This window comes from Ostrea edulis, chromosome 2, assembly GCF_947568905.1.
Source record: "Ostrea edulis chromosome 2, xbOstEdul1.1, whole genome shotgun sequence".
Classification (NCBI taxonomy): domain Eukaryota; kingdom Metazoa; phylum Mollusca; class Bivalvia; order Ostreida; family Ostreidae; genus Ostrea; species Ostrea edulis.
Genome location: NC_079165.1, coordinates 37,743,392 through 37,764,379, shown reverse-complemented (window position 1 = coordinate 37,764,379; position 20,988 = coordinate 37,743,392). Strand labels below are relative to the sequence as shown.

At 34.8% G+C, this 20,988-nt stretch overlaps 2 protein-coding genes across 6 annotated transcripts in view; both read right to left on the bottom strand.

The window, feature by feature from the left end:
* Positions 1–671: 671 nt before the first annotated feature.
* LOC125679115 (uncharacterized) lies at positions 672–11,495 on the bottom strand. 2 transcript variants are annotated; one of them, XM_056153921.1, is made up of 5 exons: positions 9,434–11,495; positions 6,902–6,956; positions 3,615–4,006; positions 3,237–3,431; positions 672–1,370 (listed from the first exon to the last, which is right to left on the bottom strand). In XM_056153921.1, the coding sequence occupies exons 2-5, from the start codon at positions 6,918–6,920 to the stop codon at positions 1,041–1,043; spliced, it is 936 nt and encodes a 311-aa protein (XP_056009896.1). In that variant the 5' UTR covers positions 6,921–6,956; positions 9,434–11,495; the 3' UTR covers positions 672–1,040. The 2 variants fall into 2 exon arrangements, with proteins under 2 accessions (XP_056009896.1, XP_048774034.2); XM_048918077.2 differs by having other exon boundaries at positions 9,596–11,495.
* A 2,994-nt stretch (positions 11,496–14,489) lies between these two features.
* LOC125679105 (sorting nexin-25-like) overlaps positions 14,490–20,988 on the bottom strand; it is a 30,391-nt gene continuing 23,892 nt past the window's right edge. For all 4 annotated transcript variants that reach the window (XM_056153919.1, XM_056153920.1, XM_048918057.2 and 1 more), the window contains exons 19-24: positions 19,408–19,538; positions 18,161–18,229; positions 17,246–17,389; positions 16,050–16,231; positions 15,584–15,684; positions 14,490–14,783 (exon numbers count right to left, since the gene is read on the bottom strand). In XM_056153919.1, the coding sequence (XP_056009894.1) occupies positions 14,715–14,783; positions 15,584–15,684; positions 16,050–16,231; positions 17,246–17,389; positions 18,161–18,229; positions 19,408–19,538 (696 nt within the window). In that variant the 3' untranslated portion in view covers positions 14,490–14,714. The remainder of the gene's footprint in view (positions 14,784–15,583; positions 15,685–16,049; positions 16,232–17,245; positions 17,390–18,160; positions 18,230–19,407; positions 19,539–20,988) is intronic.

Below are 20,988 nucleotides of genomic sequence, written 5' to 3'. Positions count from 1 at the left end.
GGTGAGTTTGGCGAACGGAACATCGATTTTGTGGTTGCAAGTCAGCTGTCTTTCTGAAGGTACCATCAGCCTTGTCAGCGACAACCATACTTGAGCACCATGTGGTGGGTGTATTGGGACTGACCCGCTTGAGGACACCAAAACTTTCTGGCAGTGAACTGGAACTAGTGCTGGCTTATGGACAACCACGGGTGTGGCATTTGGAGAGGCTCGCACTCCATAAGTGACAGTGGTTGATGCTCCCACACATTAAACACTAGCTCCGTAATAGTCAAGAAGCTACTCCTTCATCGCCTCTACATGCTTCACAGTAGCCTGCAACACTGGGGTAACCTGCTCGGCTGTGGAGGTGGTTCCCGTTGACGCCTTGGACAACTGCAAGAGGCCATAACAGTCTTTTACAGATGCGTTATTGTCATGGGGTACTAAGGGAGTACCTGGGAACCATGTGTGGATGATTCCAAGAGATACAAGAGCTTCTCTACTAAGGAAAGCTTCTCCATAGTATCAGAGACATATAACAGTATCCGCGTCGATTTGGTAGAATCAACCATGTCTTTGACATCAGCACTGATGATTGCTCCCATAACGCCAATTGAATAAGTTGTTTTTGTCATTTCAATTTGAACTTAGGTCCCTTGAATGTCAGTTTTATCGAGAATTATAAGCAATGAAACATCAAAGATTTATTACTGGCATCATTTTGGAAAATGTAGATATACAATCAGAAATCATTTATAGGAGACACAACATAATATATACCCCAAACAACCACAAAACTACTTGCTGCTGGCCGGCATCGTTGCAAACCACGGGTTATTGTTCATTAACCCGTGATTTGCGATGGTGGAATGGAATGAAACAATCATCTCGTGGTTTGCAACGATGCCATCCGAGGGCATCAGTGTTTCACAATCTCATCTTGTTTCTTTTTATTTTTTAGTTATATGGGGCCCAAAATTTGAGTGATAACTTTATCATAAAATACGGGTTACATGCAGCAAACAAAGTGTTGTCAAGGTGAGCTAAAAGCAAACTGTTTAGTTCAACCCTTTCCTCTTCACAATGAGATCCCTGAACACTTTCTTGACAGTGACATAGCCTTTGCCTTCCAAGTATTGCTGTAGAAAACCGGGTCCACCTTTGACATGCTGATATTCAACATTCATCATGCTTATGTCCACTTTATCGAATGGCACTGTGTCCAAAATCAACACCTCTGCCCCTTCAACATCTAAACTAAAAGCATCTATATGACTGATCTCTAAGGCCAAAAGAATAGAATAGAATGGAAAACACTGAACATCAACTGTTTTAGACCCTGGTTTTTCTTCTAGATGTCCAACTGCCCAATCCTCTTTGAACTTCATCTACAACATAAAACAGAAGGACATTACACCACAATGCCCACCTGAGTTACTGTATTCATAAAGACTCACAAGTTTGTAACAATAATATTGTAAACTTTACACCAACTGTGACTTTGTTCTGGGTTCAAGGTTTGCAGACTAGATGTGTTGGAATGACATAAATGTAACAAACTGTACTCTTATAATTCTTGATAAGGATATTTCTTACATATTCCAATAAATTACTGTATATTACACGAGTACTTAATATGACAAAATGACTCGTATACGTCAAATCGCGTGAACATGGATTCGCGAGCCGTTTGTGAATCTTGCATGTATTTTAGCAAAAGAAAATTAAAAGCGAGTAACTTTATTTCGCGATTGATGCTTCTCGCAAAATTCCTACTCTGGCCCTGTTGTCAAGATATTGAGTTGATAATAGTACACGTAGTTTGATCATTGACCTTTGTGACCTCAAAATCAATACGAGTCATCTACAGTAAAACACGGTTATAACGATCCTCCAGGGCCAGCATGAAACCGTTCGTCATAACCAAACTTCGCTACAACCGATACAATTTTCATTATTTTCCTCTCTTAGGAGAATAAATATCACTTCCTAATAAGCATGGGTGTGTTTGTTATAAGTATGTTCTTACTGTACTCCTTAGATAGAACCAGTGTACAAAATTTGATGTCTGCCATGCAAACATTTCGGTTGAGCATCACTGAAGAGACATTATTTGTCGAAATGCGCATCTGGCGCATCAAAATTGGTACCGTATAAGTTTTACATTATGACCCCTGGGTCGAGGCCTCTGCTGGTGGACTGTTAGTCCCCGAGGGTCTCTACAGCCCAGTAGCTAAGTACTTCGTTACTAGCTTGAAAATACGGATGTATATTTAATTGCTGTTATAAAATTTAGAAATTTATTTCAAAATGAAGGATTATCTCCCTCATGCATAGCTCTTATCCTTGGACGAATTTGGCTCCACTTTTTTGGCACGCTGTTTTTGGCTATATTTAGCTTTAAAATTTCATAGTTATTTCGGATTTCAAACATTTCGGTTGAGCATCACTGAAGAGACATTATTTGTCGAAATGCGCATCTGGCGCATCAAAATTGGTACCGTATAAGTTTTACATGCAAAGGGTTCTCAAAAACTTGAGCAGACAATATCTTAATATGTCCAGAGTAGTATGACTATTGATCTTTAACCTTGTTACTTAAAAACCAATAGGGGTTATCTACTCTTTAGGAGTACCAGTATACCAAGTTTAATGAATGTCAAACAAAAGGTTTTCAAGATATTGAACAAACAATATTTTTCTTTGTCCAGTTTGACCCTTGACCTCAAAATGTATATGGGGACATCTACTTCTTAGGGGAATCTGTATCAAGTTTGATGCATGTGAAGGAAAGGACTCTCATGATATTGAGCAGACAATATCATGAATATCTTACCATATCCAATTTGACCCTTGACCTTTGGATCTCAAAACCAATAGGGATTATCTACTCCTAGACCCATTATACCAAATTTGATGCCTGTCGAGCAAATGGTTTTCAAAATAGAGTGGAAAATATCTTCATATACCCAGACTTTGACTCAAAATCAATAGGGGTCATCTGCTCATTGGGAGAAACTAAAATAACAAGTATGATGTCCTCCAAGCAAAGGGCTCTTAAGATATTGAGCACACAACATATTGTATACCAACACCTGCAAAACAATATGCCCCCTTTGCATAAAACATAGTCTATTTCAAACATTAAAAATCTAAGGCATATAGAAAAAGATATTTTTAGAAATGAGAATATGTACTGCAGTGTATTAAATATAGACAGGATACATAAAAACCAGTTACATGAACATATTTACCACAGCGGGGTGGTTATAAGGGCTGAGACAAGCATTGATGTAATATGCCCTTCGATTGGTCTTCAGAAGTTCCCTGTAGTTGTTTCTATTGGGCTCTATCAGTAAACCTGTCCACTTTCTCCTCAACTCTAAGTAGAGAGTGTTTGATTGAAATTCTCCATCACAAGCTCCGCATTCCACATAAAATCCACCTTCCTTTATAAAGAAAAATCTCATTGTTAACTGAATTATACATTAAACTCAAGAGGGACAAAATCTGATCATAAAGCCATACTCACTATGTGATAATTACAGCACCAAGATCGTTTGTGAACTTTGAGCTGCATACAAATAGCAGTCTGTCCTAGCAGCACAATCATTTCTCCCATCATAACTTACTTTATTCTTTAGTGTGCTGTCAATAACAAGTGACTGGCCATGGGTGGAGTAGTCTGTCCTTGTCGACTTGAATTTATAGGGTCCAGTGGGAGGAGGTCTGATCCAGTATTTACGAATCAACTCTATCAGATATGGGTCATTGGCTCTTGTTCCATTATGGCTGATTCTAGCCGTTTCTTCCCTGTAGTCAACAACCATTAGGAGTGTTTCGTTTCCTTTGTTGCTTGGAATAAATGAGTGTTTATCGTGGGAGTTCTCTTTCATCAAAGGGACTGTCCAGGTTTCCTTATGTACCATTTCTATCCTGTATGACGTGAAGAAGAAAATGGTGGAGAGAAAAGCCGTCAAGAATCCAATGTACTGAACTTTGCACTTTTTGGCAAAAGATTCATCTGAAATATACACAAAAGGCCTATGCATAATACAGCAGTATATTCCGAAGTGCATAAACGACAGAGTTGTCTTAATTCAGAAGCACACACAACTAATTAGTTTTCTATGATAAATATACCATCAAAATCATGCGAGGGAATTGTGTATCAAAAGCTTACAACATTTAATTATAACTGGAACTGGATGTTGACCAAGGGACACTTGGACAATGCCATGATAAGAGAGGAACAAGGATATAATTACACATTTAATGAGACGACAACACGAGCTTTCTTTGATATCAGGTGTTTTCACCTCAACATATGAAAAGAACAGTGTGTTTTATTGTGTTGTATATCATTGACAACTGAACTTGTCAAAAGTAAGACATCGTACATATAACCTTGAAACATGATTATGAAACAGCAGTCCATTAGTGCCAAATATAATGATGTCACATGTAAAGTTTTCTGTTCCAAAGGTATGGTTTAGACAAGAATGTTCTTCTTTTCTCCTCGTAACCTTGACATTGTCAAAATGACATTGTGTCAGGATCAGGACACATCATATAGTCATAAACCACCTTTGAGTCCATTTGTAACAGAAAAGGGGGATGCATCTGCTCGGTCCCCTGAACCTAGTCAGTTGCTCTACCACCTGAGCTATATATATAGCCATCGAACCCGTCTGACTACCACATTAATCTGTGTTTTTCCAGATGATCTTGACATTTGACAATTTTACAGTTACATATACCGATATTGCAAATATATGTTACATGTTGATTGGAAGCCGTAGGTGCCAGGGTAGCGAATTAGTATCTAAATTAATTTGGCGACTGTCACATTTGTCTGTGGCTGGCAACCATTCATTTTCTGGCGGCCGTCTCTTATTCAACCGGAGCGGGCCGCCAATTAATTCATCTGGCAGGATTGTAACTGGCGACCACCAGTTAAATTAATATTACCAAGACATTTTTTCCCTCTCTCTCCTTTTTTTCAAAATGAAAGATGGATGTGAGCTAATCTCTATGGAGCGCTAAATTAACATAAACTCAAATAATTTAAGATATCATTTGAAGATATCTTCAATTATTTGAAGATATCATCAATTCATTTGATGCGCGCAAAAATTTAATTAAAGATATCTTCGAATAATTAATGATCTATTCAATTCTGAATTATTGCGCGCATTAATTGAATTGATGATAGCATTAATTTTTCAGTTGAATTGATGTGCGCTTTAATTGAATTAATGATCTCTTCAAATAAATTGATATCAACAATTGAATTGATGCGCAATTCAATTGAATAGAGCAATAATTGAATTGATGCGCGCATTAATTCATTTGATGAGAGCAATAATTCTTTTAGAGAGAGAGCAATATATAATTAAAGATATCTTCAATTCAACATATCCACAATTAAATTAATGATCTCTTTAATTGAATTGTTGCTCTCTTTAAAATAATTGATGCGCGCATTACTTCCTTATACAAAAGCATTGTAAATAATTAAAGATATCTTCAATTGAATTAAAGAGATAATCAAATTATTTATAATGAGCTTTAAAGTAATTATTTCGAGCAACATTTCTACGAAATTGATGCTCTCATCAATTGAATTGAAGAGAGCAATAATTGAATTAATGCGCGAATTAAATCAATTATTGCTTTCATTAATTCAATTGATGCGCGCACAAATTCAATGGATGAGAGGAATAATTGATTTAATGCGCGCATTAATTCATTTGATGAGAGCAATAATTGATTTAATGCGCGCATTAATTCAATTAAAGAGAGCATTAATTGTATTGATGATGTCTTTAAATAATTGAAGATACCTTCAACTATTTGAGTTTATGTTAATTTAGCGCTCCATAAATCTCGGTTGAGATTCGGCGTGACTGAATGATGCCTGGTGAAGTCGTCAGTCCAAACATTTCACCGAGCCGAATTTCAACCGAGATTAGGATGTAAGCATGAGAAAATATTAATGCTACTAAATATACCAAAGTGTCAGGCATGTAGAACCAGGAGAGATATGCCTTAAACCATCCCCACTTTTCTTGACAACGTTGATTTTCTGTTATTTTAACATGCAAAGTTGGTTATTTTCACAGGCTCTCAAACAACTGCTTACAGGAATACCTTTTTTTTTTTTTTTTAAAATTACATATCTTTAAAACGTGGAGAGCTTGTGGTTATTTTCACTTGCAAAGTACGATATACATGCAGTCTGATTGCATATACATGTATTGGCCGATCCCCCTTTAATAGTGAATGGAGAGAGAGAGAGAGAGAGAGAGAGAGAGAGAGAGAGACGACCGGTTGTTAAATAGATGGCGGCCGCTAGATAATAAGTGACCATGGTGGCGGCCGGTCTTAAGTGGCAGCCGGCAGTTACATTTGTGTAGTATTGAAAGAATTAGAACATCATTCTCAAATTTAAACAATAGCAGGTGCGCAGGTACCAGGGTTTACAACATCTCCACAAAATTTGGGGGTAACAATTAAAAATATAAATCAAAATTGTCCAAATAATTTCTCACAAAAAATGTCTGTTAACGGACGGCACCATGCAAACCCCATAAAGCTCGTTTGCGAAGGGTATAAAAAAAAAAATGGTTAAAGGACGACATTCGGTACATACTAATGTATGGAGAATATGTAAAACATCAAAAATTTATAAGCAGGTGGCAATAACATTGTTTGCGTGTGACTGTTTCTATAACATCTTTAAAAAATTTCTTTAAAATACAGTCAAAAGTTTAATATTTAATCTAAATTTAGCTGTAGAAATGATAAAGCGCAGGTGTGATTAAACATTGTTTTTATATATAATATATTTCATTGATGTTATCGCTACGCATCTTTAAAATAATTAAAACTACACAATTAGCGTATGTGGACTTACCACAGAGTCCAGACTTCATGTTTATCAGGACACTGACTTGTCAAAATACAATCCCCTGAAAATAAATGCGTGAGCATTACAAAATTACTATAGGGATCAATGACACGCATCTGATTTGAAAATACATGAGGGTACATATAAACTGCGACTTCTCACACCGGCATACTTCATGAAGCGCGTTCATACCCTCACGTGTCTTCAAAAATAAAATTTATTTCTTATATTTACGTTCTACTTTCACTTCTGTCGGAATTCCCAGTCACTAAAATAGACTTACTATATTTATGAAGATTCAAACACACATTGTTTAGAATGTACAACTGCAACGCATACATGAAGAAATGGCTAGCATTACAATTTGTAAGATAACATTGGCAATGTAAATATCATTTCTTGGATCCCCTATCAAGATATGGTAAAAAAAAAAATGCCATATTTCATCGCTATTTTGATTGTGAGGATTAGATACACAACGATGACCCTTTCCAAAGTTTGCTGCAAATATGCCGCAAGTTTGCAGCAAACAAATCAGTGTGCCGGAGCTGTTAGCTAATGCCACTTGCGGTACACAGTGTGCTAGAAGTTCACAACTACTTTTTCTTGAAATTTTAGAATTAAAACAGTGTAAAAAAATTCACAACTTTTTCTTTACTTCCTCCAGTATGTTAGATATATCGATTACACCATATTTTTTTTTATAATATGTTCTTGAACAATTTTGGGAAATGAATTCAAACTATTCTCGATTGATTAATTATTTATATGGCACAGGGCTTATATTTTGGTAAGGGGAATTCCCCATTACAGAAAATTGTTCTGAATGTACTTCAAGCTTTTAAACCAACAAAATGATCGAATTAGTGACAGGGATTAATTAGTATATATACAGGACTACATGCAAGGACGGATCTAGGAATTGCGGTGGGGGCGCAACTGTATGAGGCAGGGGGTCTGGGGACCGCCTTGAGGTACCCAATGGGTCCAGGGCGAAGCCCTAGTGGAGCCCATAAGGCCAAGCCCCCAGAAACTCCTGGATTTTACAAATTTTATAGGGCTTCAAATATGTCTTAGAACTATGTAGTAATTTTTACTTTTTTTCTGTCATTTTGATACAGGAAAATCAATAAAATGACGCAAATTTTTAGGGCTTTTGGAAAGAATGTTAAGTTCTCTCAATAAAAGTAATTCAATGAATAAAAAAGATTTTGTCATTTATTGCTCTGAGAATGGAAGAAATTATTGCTTCTTTTATCGTTTACATTTTTCTAAACAAGAGACCACGATTTACCTAAAATATTTACATTTCCAATCAAGAATGGTTTTGCTTTCAATATCTTTACCAATAACAAAATGATAGCCATTTCCTCATGAAAACAATGTATGAATCTTGATAAATATATTTCGACTATTTAACGGATTGGGATTCCGACAGAATTGAAAACTGATATAAAATAAATTTTATTTTTGAAAATAATGCACGAGGGTATGAACAGCAACGCTTCACGTCAGCATTATGATGCGCGCTTCATGGAGTATATATAGACCTTTAGATAACTTTATTTTGTTCTTCTCGAGTTGGAGTTGAAGATGGATATTTAATTGCTTCAAAGTAAGTAAGTAAGTAATTTATTTCCAATTTTGGGCCCAGAGGGCATACAAAGAATACAGAGTTCATATACATAAATCATAAAAGAGTGATTATCCAAAAGATAGATGAAAAATAAAATTTACAAGTTCATGATAAATCAACTTTTCTTAGTAATGAACAGCTATATGTAATTGGCAAACTTTTCAATAATATTGTTACATTCGTTGCTCATAAGCCAGATAAATTTTTGTCTATTACACAGGTTTATAAAATTCTTGCACAAAATGTTCATGGACTCTATGAATGGTTTTCTTAAGTGTTGGTATGCTATGCAGTCAAATACAAAATGGAATTCATCTTCTACACAATGTCGATAACGATTTCCAGGAAATGAATCCCACCTCCAGCATTTTGGAAGGTACAGTGTACCTACGCTTCCATGGATCCAGTTACGAAATTGAACATACATCTGAACTAGCCCTACGCGTTGATTTAATACAGTGCGTTCAATACACATACACCTAGATATCTAGCATAGCAGCTAGGCTAGCCGCTACGATCTTAGACACACCCTATTCTCTTTAGAGAAGTCGAGAGGCATAACCTTCATGAAGGCTATGCCTCTCGACTTCTCTAAAGAGAACAATTAAGACGCACCCCAGTAGTGTAGAGGACTATGTATGCACCATGTATGGATGTATCCAATGTAAACAATTGAGAAAATTCGAACGAAGAATCATAAATCGATTCTTAATCATTTTTTCTTCCAATTTCATGCACATAATAATAGAGATATAGGAATGATTCGGAAACGTAGCTTCTTCTTTTTTTTATACCAATGCACGTTACTTCAGTATAGAAACGTACGAAAAATTGCCTTATAAAAATTAAGTGGGAAAAAATTATTCATAGTTCGAATTTCCTCAACATCAAGTGTTACAAACCTGAGCGAACTCTGCCTCTTCTGATTTTGAGCGCGTACTTACAAGCCGCACAGCACTAAATTAATTATATTCAGTTTGTTTACCGATAAAAATTCTTCATTTTGCAGAATAGGAGACAGATGTTTACCAAAGCTGCACGATAATTAAGTTCGCAACACTTACGATCTATGGTGTATTGGATTTCAGTATCTATATGTGTAGGTCTATATCAAAGAACTGGACTTTGGAGTTAGCTACTGTTACATCACAATACGTATTGATGTTTCATCGGGTATAAATACAAAGTGTGGCGAGAGTATTAGCATGCGGAAATCTCAACATTCGGTCACATGAGCATCTTATCCGCTCTGTTCTCTATCACACATATATAAATACATGTGTGATAGAGAACAGAACGGATAAGATGCTCCTCAATCTAATTAAAATTAGACTTGTATATCCGCTCCTCTACGATACGCTTCAATTGAAGCGTATCGTAGAGGAGCGGATATGTACAAGTCTAATTTTAATTAGATTGAGAATTGAAGCGTATCGTAGAGGAGCGGATATGTACAAGTCTAATTTTAATTAGATTGAGAATTGAAGCGTATCGTAGAGGAGCGGATATGTACAAGTCTAATTTTAATTAGATTGAGAATTGAAGCGTATCGTAGAGGAGCGGATACACAAGTCTAATTTTAATTAGATTGAGATGCTCTTGTGAGTAGTATAAAACATTTTTTAAAAAAGGTTGTGTACTATTTCTGAAGGTTTCAGCCCTATCCTTGAAGCCCTAAAAGGCCAGGGACCAATGGGATTAAGTTTTTGTTCCCCTACTCCAAATGATGAGCCATAGCATATTTTGGTGAACATTGGCCATGCAGTTTCTGAGAATTAGTAAAAAAAAAAAAAATATTCAAAAGTTAACAATGCATGAAGGACGATGATGATGATGATGAACAGGCAATTATAGGAATAGGTCACCCACGCGACTCAAGTGACATAAAAAGAATATATTGCATGCATAGGATCTGGCTATAAACTCTTACGATACTTCTGCACCAAATGTTAGGGGACTCTCTCTCCTAAGGTTATGAATTACATAAAGTATATAGTTTTTATAACATCAAAATGAATTTCTATTATACATGTAAGTAATAACGAAATGTCACAACCAAACTAAAGATAGGTAGCCTATTAATGCTGGTTTCAAGAAGAACAAATCTTGAAAATTCAGAATTTGCAAAGTACAGAAGATAAAAGAAGTGTAAAGTTTTCAAAAGAATCTGAACCCACTCTCTCTGGCTGGTATTTATTATACCAGTAGAAGGCCAATCTCTAGAGCTTACAAAAAACGTGAAACATTTACAGATATCGAAATTGGGATGGTCAGAGAATCCGCGCATTTCAGAGAGACTATAGCTACAAAATAATAGTAAAAAAAAAAAAAAAAAAAAAAAAAAAATACAAAAAACAATACAAAAAAAACCCCAAGAGGCCCATGGGCCACATCACTCACCTGGGTCACCTTGGCCCATATTTAAAAATTCTCCTTATATATTCGCATCTAAAACTTTGATCCCTATTGTGGTCCCAACCTACTCCTAAGGACCATGATTTTTACAAATTTGAATCTGCACTATATAAGGAAGCTTTCATGTTCATGTAGAGTTCTTTGGCCCAGTGGTTCTTGAGAAGACGATTTTTAAAGATTTTCTCTATGCATCTGTATGTAAACTTTGATCCCATATTGTGGCCCCATCCTACCCCAGAGGGCATGATTTTAATAAACTTGAATCTACACTATGTCAAGAAGCTTTCCTGTAAATGTAAATTTTTCTGGCCGAATGGTTCTTGCAAGTGAAGAAGATTTTTAAAGATTTTCTCTATATATTTGCATGTAAAACTTTGATCCCCTATCGTGGTCCCATCCTACCTCCGGGGTTTATGATTTTAAAACTTGAATCTGCCGTTTCACAAAGAGGCCTACGACCAGACGTAAGGGTAGTCGGCGTAAAAACAGGACTAAATCATAAAGCCGGACTAAGTTGCGTTTCATAGAACAGACTACGTTTGCACTCGACTAAATTTATGGCTTAAGGTGGCTCACTACACTAAAGCTTATACTCTTTATGACACTACGTCACATGGTGGCGATTTAAATATTTGTACTGATCGATTTGTTTGTGAATGTCTATCATCGACTCGTAGCTAAGTGGTTAAAGGATTGGGCTGGTGAACCGCATATCTCGAGTTCAAATCCGTCAGTCTTTTGTTCATGTGTTGAAATAAATTTTTCAAAATGTTTTTATCCAAATCTGCATATTTTCTGTCCTTTTTAAGGGCATTTATACATACTATATATCTTGTTATACAATTAAATCAATTCGTACTGATTTGAGAAATTATTTCAGGGTGTAGTGAGCCACCTTAAATTTAGATCTGCTCACGACTAGGTGTAACTCTTAGTCTGTAAACTACTGAACGAATAATAGAGACGGTGTTGATTTTGAAGCAACACAGCGGCAGAGAAATGGTTTTCAGAGACCGGTCAAATTGACTCTGAATCAAATTATGAATAAATAGAAAAATTGTTGTTTTGTATGAAATATATAATGAAAAATGTTTCTGAGAACAAACTTATGGACAACTACTGTACTAGCTGCAATAATGTAGCCCTATCCAATTTTTTTTTATTCTGACGTTAAAAAAAAAAAAAAAAATCAGAGAGGGCTACATTATTGCAGCTACTACTGTACATGTATATCTGATGATAATATTGGAAGCTTTCATTTTTGAAATGTTTTAATTTGACTTTCATTCAAATACAAAAATCATGGATCGTAATGTTACACGCATATTTTAGAATAATTTTATTTTACAAGCAAGGATCATGAATATTGACCATCTAGAGATTTATTCCTTCTAATCAACCAAGTTAAAAAAAGAAATTGTATCTACTGACCTACAATTTTTATATCCTCCAAGTTATGATAATAATATATGAAAGAGGGTAACGACTGCATATCGAGTCCTTATTTTAAATTTCGGGGGAAGTGTGTGTGTGTTAAATTCCAATAATGAATGTTCTAGCATTCTTTCCTTTTAATAATCATATGAACTTCTGGTATATTTCATCTTTTGAAAGACTAAACTACTTACTATTTGGCAATTTCGTTCCAGATTCCCTGATATCACTAGAAACTTTTGCAAACAGAATATCACCATTTTCGCGAATTGATGATGCTAGCACTTGTATTTCATTAGCCGTCCAATTAGGTTTTCATTTACCGATTTTGCTTACAGGTGCTTTCGTCATAATATATGAATAAACATCTAACCTTATACATACATATATAAGGTTTGATTTGTATGTACCAAAGCACCTGTGAGTTTTACTCTGTGAATATGCTATTGTCTTGAATATTGAATCAGATGACAGTAGTAATGCATGAAAATACAATGTACATGCTTCTCTGCTATACACTGTTGAAATCTAGAAGTTATACATGTTGAAAAAAATATGTAATACATGTACATGTGGACCTACCTTTTGCTTAGTGCAGAAGCGGACCCAGGAATTGCAGTTAGCGGGGGAGGGGGGGGGGGCAACTTAATGAGGTAGGGGGTCTGGGAGCCGCCTTGAGCCCCCGGAAGCTCCTGGATTTAACAGATTTTATACGGCTTGAAATATGTCTCCTATGTAGTCATTTTTGATAAGATGAAATTAATAAAATGACGCAAATTTTATGGGTTTTGGAACAAATGCAAGTTCTCCCAATAAAAAGTCTCCAAGAGTGAAAGAAATTTTTGCTTCTTTTATCATTCACATTTTTCTAAGCAAGAGACCAGGTTTACCTACAATTCGAAATTTGTAGGGGGCTGCACCGCCCTTAAATCCGCCAATGGTCTGATTATAATAACATAGTTCAATACATAAATTATTTTAAACTTTAATAAGAGAACAATGTAGGTGGTGTAAATACATGGCTTTTTCCCAAACAGTAAATAAAATTATAGTTTGACATTTCATGTATTCACGCTTTAAAAACCTCATTTACATAACTACAGCTTAATAAATTTATTCAGATCTCAATAGAAACTCAATGGGGCTGAGTCTACAAACATGTATTATAGTTTATTGAAATGTGCAGTATTCTTCAGAAGAATAAACGATAGAATTCAATTCTTCTTTACGGTGGGTGGTCATTTACTGATGTAATTAAAAAAATAGAATTTAAATTTCTGTTTCAAAAATAATTTAAAGTTGATGTTAAAATATGTGTTTCTTTAATTTCAATTTATTTGTTACCAAAATTTTGTCTGTAATAATGATATTAGGGGTCTATACTATACCACCCCTATTAAAATTAAGATTTTTTCTTCATTGAATAGGGGATGAAATAGTATAAGCTCCTAATATCATTATCACAGACAGAATTACCCATTCCTGTGATATTACGCACATAACATGTCTCTAATAATATGTATTTGCTTTAAATAATCATGAAATATTTACTTATTTATCAATTGCATTACATTTGTAAGTATATTTCGTTAATTTCTCAGCAAAATTTGTTTGTGATTTCTTTAAAGCTGATCCATCTCAATGTTTTAAAATAGTCTCAAAACCAAAAACATATAGCAATTCATGTTGGAAACCCACAGTTGATTACGCTTCGTTCCTCTCTCCATCATGATGGAGTGAGGAACAAAGCGTAATTAACGTTTCCCACGATGATAGCAATTGTGCATGTTCAAAGTCTGGTCTTAGGCAAGTGTACTTATCTCGGATTTATGCCCAGTATTACATTCCTTTGTGGAATGCGATTTAGGCCGGCCTAAATTTTGGCGTAAATGAAATACTCAGCCAAAGTTACGCCCTAAATTTACACCTTTTTGTGAAATGGGTGCCTAGTGTTGAGTGCATCAGGATTCCTTAACAAATACTGTATTGAATGAATATAAAATATTTCTGGAAATTTTATCAATAAAATATTCAAATATTACAACAATGGCTTACTTCACATTCATTGTTTTTCAACCATTCAGATATTCTTCAAAATAACAATCATAATTCAAGAATTATATTTCTGTTTATTCCAAAATCATGTGTGCAGTTTAAATTACCAGGCACATAGAATAACCAACTAATATTGCACATAGAAATACATAGATGTAATAAAATCATAATCTTTTATTTTAAATTGCACAACCCCATACTTTAACCCTGTCTATTCCATTATTTTACATGGTGAAAAATCTCAACCACGAGTCTCTGTAGATAGTTTTCTATTGTCCATCAATCTCTGGATTCTGGGCTTTCCTTAAGTTCTGGGTAGAGTTCCAACAAGAAAACCTCCAACAGACCCTAAAATTATAATTTGTTTTCGTTAAATACAAATGTCTCCCCAGTTTTCCAAATTGAAAGTGCTCCAAATTACACCCCCATCCTCTTAATGTACTACATGGTATGGAGGAGAAAGCAACAGGGAGGAACATAGACATTATGAAGTGCACCTGGTGCATTGAGGAAAAAGAGGAGAAAAGATTCAAAATCGATTTGACCAATGCCATTGTTGTATATAATGCACATATAATGACTGTTATGCTGTAGTACCAGTAAGAAATTGAACATACATACATGTAGTTATATATATGCTTGTATGAAAAAAGCTATAATTCCCCCTCCCTCTTTCATCCACTGTAAATTGTAGGAAAATATTAGATCCCTGGGTCAAAACAATGTAAAAAGTCAAACTAATAAACATACTGTTACACATACATACAGTACGTCTTTGTACATTGTATTCATGTGGTTACCAAGTTTTCAAACTGTGTAATTGAGTTTATATTAAAATGGGCCCAACCAGGCTTCATTTATTCTGACATGCACTAACAATGGATGCTTCAGATTCTGGAAAATGTTTCTTGGCATTTTAAGAAATGGGATTCAATAATCCAGATACTTTGTATATTGTGACTGTTTTGTCTGAAACCATGCAAGGTATCTGGATTAACAAGGTACGAGTTTACACACTAATACTCTCTATTTCTGTGGTGAACCATGACACAGAAAATCCTTCTCTAACCATGTACAGATAGAATTTGTCAATCTAATTTAACAAATTACATAAAAATTGATAAGTACTATGTGAAATTTATACTTACATAAAACAGATGTTTATTCAGTCTTGGATCTTGTAAAACCTCAAACATTTTAATTGCCCCTCTTCTGCCATTCTCCTCCCCTAGAAGTGTTCTCACTGCATCTGAAAACATTTTATATCATGAACTTTTAGAAACTGCTTATCCCTCAATGTTCATGTGTTAAGTTACAAACTGGGGACCCCATGATGAAAGGTCTCCAATTCATCAATCATATCACTATCTGGTTGCTAGTCATGAAACCAATCTAGAGAGTAAATTCATTAAAAATGCCAGCATTAATTAATTTTTGTAATCAACATTTGTACACACATTAGTGGATGACAGTCTATATCATAGCCTACTGTACAATTAAAAAGGTATATAACTATCATTAATAATTATCACATCAGATATTTCAAATCAATGCTATGAGATCTACTAGATCTGGAGTATGATCTGTGCTATTTATCAACTGTTAAAGAAATACCTGGTATGTTATTTAAAAACTTTTCTTTGGCTTCAAGCCTTGTCTGTAATTTCTGTATGTCTGTCTTTGGGGGCGGAGACTCGGCTAGTTTGCCATTAGGCCACATGGAGTTCTTAAACAGGGTAACGTAGTAAATGATCATACTCTCTGAAAACACCCAATCCACCGTTTCCCTCAGTTGTCTACAAAATAAAACAATACGATTATGCATGTGTCTGTTTTGTCCATACTTCCCTAAAAATGGCAGATTACAAATATATATTTCAAGGTGATTGAGATTAGAATGTGCAAATTATCAACATTGTCCAGAGAAATACCAGAACAGCTACCTGCCAAGTCAGTAAACTTAATCCACAAGTCACACCAGAATTTCATGATAATTAATGTGGCTTAAGTATTTGGGCTAATCATATCCCCCCTCCACAAACACACGTTAACAAGTTTTAGGAAAGAGGGTATACAGGAATTACTGCATGTTTGACCATATGTGCAAGTTGTAACTTTGCAACAAATAAGCACTTAATGCCAAGTGCTTTAGTTACCTGGGTTTACTTTGATACCACATTCTTGCACAACAACCTAGATTCGCTATAGTTTGAAAAACTGCCAAAGCTTAAGTATCAGGTAAGTTATATCACATCATTTGAAATTGTTTACATTTAACTTAAAAAACTCATTTAGGAGCAAGATCAAAAGTTCAATGTCTGACAAAAAACTAAATTCACATAGTTTTCATCAAGACAACCCCCCCCAACCCCCCCATTAAAACTAAATATGACGAATGTTGAAACTAATCGCAAGAACAAGTAAAAACATACAAGTATAAATAACACTCTTTATACCTTTTCTACTGTTTATTCACAAATGAAAGTGTACATTAAAACTATTGAAATGTAATATCATGTGGTTTTCAACAGTCATTTATCTTTTGTCTTTTTCCACAAACGTGTAATCAATGTCGGATGACAGACACTTATGGGAGTTTTTACCCTCCCTCCCCCTAACTATTTGAATACATGTATATATTTTTATCCGACATCAGTCTTTTGATCTTGCCCTTTAAGTTCACATTCATATCACAAAATACTGTAGAAGAAATTACAAACTCATTTAATGACAATTCACTAAGGCATTTATAAGTTACAGAAATGGCTTTTGCATACAAACCTTGAGGAGTGCTCTAATCATTTACGCACCTATTAATAGACCTTCCAAAAGTCACCTCCACAAACATGATGAAACTCCGTCTCAACCATTTAAACATACCATGACATTCAAAAACCTCATCCACCAATCTGTAGAATGGTTCAGCGATGGAATCTTTCCTGTCCAACTTTGAACTGCAGTCAACAAATCATAGCATTTGCAAAATTAATTCTAGATTAAAATCAAAAGTGGATCAAAGAGTTGTAAATTAAAATAGTGTAGCTATGAACTTCATTTATCAGTAAGATAGCAGTCTGAAATATTTTCTAAAAGCAGGTAATCCCATTTATGGTCAAATATGATTAAAACGTTTCTTTGTCAATTAAACCCTGTAAACAGGTACTTTTAAAAAGTATTCTCTCTATAAACCTCCAAAGTTGACAGCTTGTAAATGTAAAATGTGGTCTGACAATTACACCAACTTTAACAATATTGAGTAAATCAATCTGAAAATATCAAGTGGACTTGTTTACATGGTATACAACATTACAACACAATCTGGGGGAAATTAAATGAATAGATGAATAGAATCAGAGAATATCTCTGGTGCAATACAAAAACAGAAGGATGGACGGGGGTGGGGGGTGATTCTAACATCCCCCAAACTTTTGCTGGGGGTGTGTGTGTGTGTATAAAAATTAATGCAGGTACACATTTATTTTTCATCCATTACAATTTCTGTTGCTATGCCATCATGGAATTTCCAAAGGTTACCAATGAGGAATGAGTTAGGCTTCAGTGGACATTGGTGCAGATGAAAGTACATGTACACACTACATAATATTACACATTTAAATATATAGTGCCAAGATAGTTGCATAAAAGGCTCTACATTTTTGATAACATTTTCCCAATGTCAAGAGTTTCCACTACATGTATTTTTCACAAATAACACAGAAAATTACCCATCATCCTCTTCCTCCACAAGTTTGAGTTCATCTGCACTCTCTTGCTTGTACTGGCCAATGGGCAAGCTAAAGCACAATCAAAAGGCATATACATTACATACTATATAAAATCATGTATGTAGTGAATTATAATAATAATAATAAAAAAAAAAACCAACCTGCAGAGATACTGTACAAAGAAGTACAGATTGGTTTGATAAGACTCCTAATTATTTAAAATGAATTAACATAATCCATATTTAAGTGCACATGCATTTATACAATATTATATTGTGTAAAAATTTAGAGAGCCTTTCTTTGGATAATTACAAGAAACTAATCTTTACCCATTAAAAATGCAAGGTAGACCAAAAAAAAAAAAAAAATAAGACAAAAAAAGAAAAAGACAAAACCTGTAAATGTAATAGAACATAAATCATGACAAGAGAAGCCGTGCATGCTGTTAAACTGTGTGCACTGACAACACACAAAACCTTCTTTGGAAACACATACTTTTACAGCAATTGAATATTATACAGTTATTGACTGTGTCTGAGGACAGCAGCTGTTTTGTTTGACCCGAGAATGGATCTGTCGCCCGAAGTTGTAGGCTGAGGGCAACAGATCCGTTCGAGAGTTAAACAAAACAGCTGTTGTCTGAGGACACAGTCTATAACTGTTTTGATATGTACACCTTCAGTTTTAGGTTTTTAGTAGATGCAAATGCTTAGTTGACTTGAACTTTTAACAATTCAGAGTGATTGCGAAAATTTATCAATGTATCCACTAGTTTAAAAGAAAACATACCTAATATCCTAATTAATCAATAATTACATTTTTTTTATGTTTCTGTTCTTCGTCACATCTAATAAATTCTGTATTTCATCATCTGTCAGATTCGTGAACCTCTCCATTATGTAAACAAAGCAGCATATCGAGAATCACGCGACTTGCGTCGCCAATAGAAATAGAGCAGACTATTGCCCGGTCAACAGTTCGTAAACTGACCGTGCCCGGTCAACAGTTTGTAAACTGTTGACTGGTCAATAGACCAGGAGTGTGAGAGTTGATTTAACAGTTGAAATGTTGGTTCTAAATTGTATTAGTTTTATATATGAAAAAAAATGAAGGTGTGTAACAAAACTTGCTACATTTTTAACCTTTGGCTTCATTCATTTCATTACATTGTTGGTAGTGTGGTTCTATGGTTGCATAATACTCTCTCATGTCGGAGCTTACAGCTCAGGTGAGCTAAAAATGTTTACCTTTTGATAATGGAAGTAATGAAGAACTCTTTCTTTTTTTCTGGTTTCCTGTGCCAGAAAAACTCGGGTGTGGGGGTCAGGAAGCCATACAGAGCCTCACTCTGGGCCATCATGCTATCTTTCATAATGGCCTATTCCACAACAGAAATTATGAATCAGTACAATGCCAGTATAACAAAATACAGATCATGATGTACAATTTGATTCTCCTTAAAGCATTTAAACCGGTTTTCTGAATGTCACAAGCATGTCTCATAGAATGTCAAATATTTACATTATCAATGTTTTGTATGTAATAAATCTATGCTTTTCTAATGTATTTTAAGCATTATAATTTCATGAAAAGTATGCTGGCATGAAGCATTGCAGTTCATACCCTCATGTAATTTCAATAATGAAGTTTACTTTTTACATTTATGTTCTACTTTCATTTCTGTTGGTATTCCCAGCTGTTATGAAAGACATATCATATTTATCTGAATTCCTATGTACATTGTTTACAACTGCAGCATGTTCATGAGGAAATGGCTATCATTACAACTTGTAGAGATATAAACAGCAAAAACATTTGAAATGTCTGAACATTTCTTGATAAAAGCAGTGGTCTTTCAGCTTGAACAAATTACCCTATGCTTCCCTAGTTTATATAACGGTTACCCCCCAATACAAACATTCATTCCTGAAATGAATTATCAAGTGTCGCGTCTAGATTGAGTGCGTTCTTCTACAAAATAAAATTCCGATTATACGTGTCGGAGTGACATGAATTCCCTTGCCTAAGTACCACAACTCTGCCAAAAGTTAACCAGATCCATACAAGTACATGTACCTGACCTGTGTTTCGAAACGATATCTCTATATTCCAAATTTCAAAATGCCCATGTATGACTAAGATATCGAGTGGAAATTGTGAATTGTTTGAAATTTTTCAAAGTAAATGGCTCAACTCTTCCAAATATTATTCAACCAGAACCAAATATGAACTTGACATACACAATTTCAGGACATATAAAAGTCCCAAACTGTGAATAATTGCAAATTTTCTAAGCCCAAGGGCATAACTCTGCCAAAAATGATCTGACTGGAACAGAATAGTAACTTGACCTGTGTACTCTTATGATACATCTATACCCTAAATTTCAATTCAAAATGTTCATATATGACTGAGATAATAAGTGGATACTGAATTTTTTTTAAATTTTCAAAGGGGCATAACTCTATAAAAATTTTTTTTTACGAAAGTATTCTCATGACTTATCTATATCCAACATTTGAATTGAAAATGTCAGTGTAGGACTAAGATAACAAGACCTCCACAGGGCAGGGCATATCCCCTTGCAATGAGCAACTACAAGCTTGTTCTATAAAGTCCCATAGTGACCTTGACTTTTAACCCCAAAATCAATAGGGTTCTTCCTCTCTGAATAACAAAGTTACTTATAAAATACCAAATCAATAGAGCAAAAATTCTGGTCTGTAGAGTCTACAAGCTTTTTTCTATGAAGTCATGTAGTAAACTTGACCTTTGACCTCAAAATCAATAGGGTTCTTTCTATCTTGATAACAAAACTACCTGTGAAG

What these genes read in the sequence shown, in the direction of transcription:
- LOC125679115 (XM_056153921.1), bottom strand. An exon ending in ACAGCACACTAAAGAATAAA is followed by an intron (nt 3,432 to 3,614) that starts GTAAGTTATGAT and finishes TTCTTTATAAAG; the next exon opens with GAAGGTGGATTTTATGTGGA. An exon ending in CTTATAACCACCCCGCTGTG is followed by an intron (nt 1,371 to 3,236) that starts GTAAATATGTTC and finishes TTTATGTTGTAG; the next exon opens with ATGAAGTTCAAAGAGGATTG.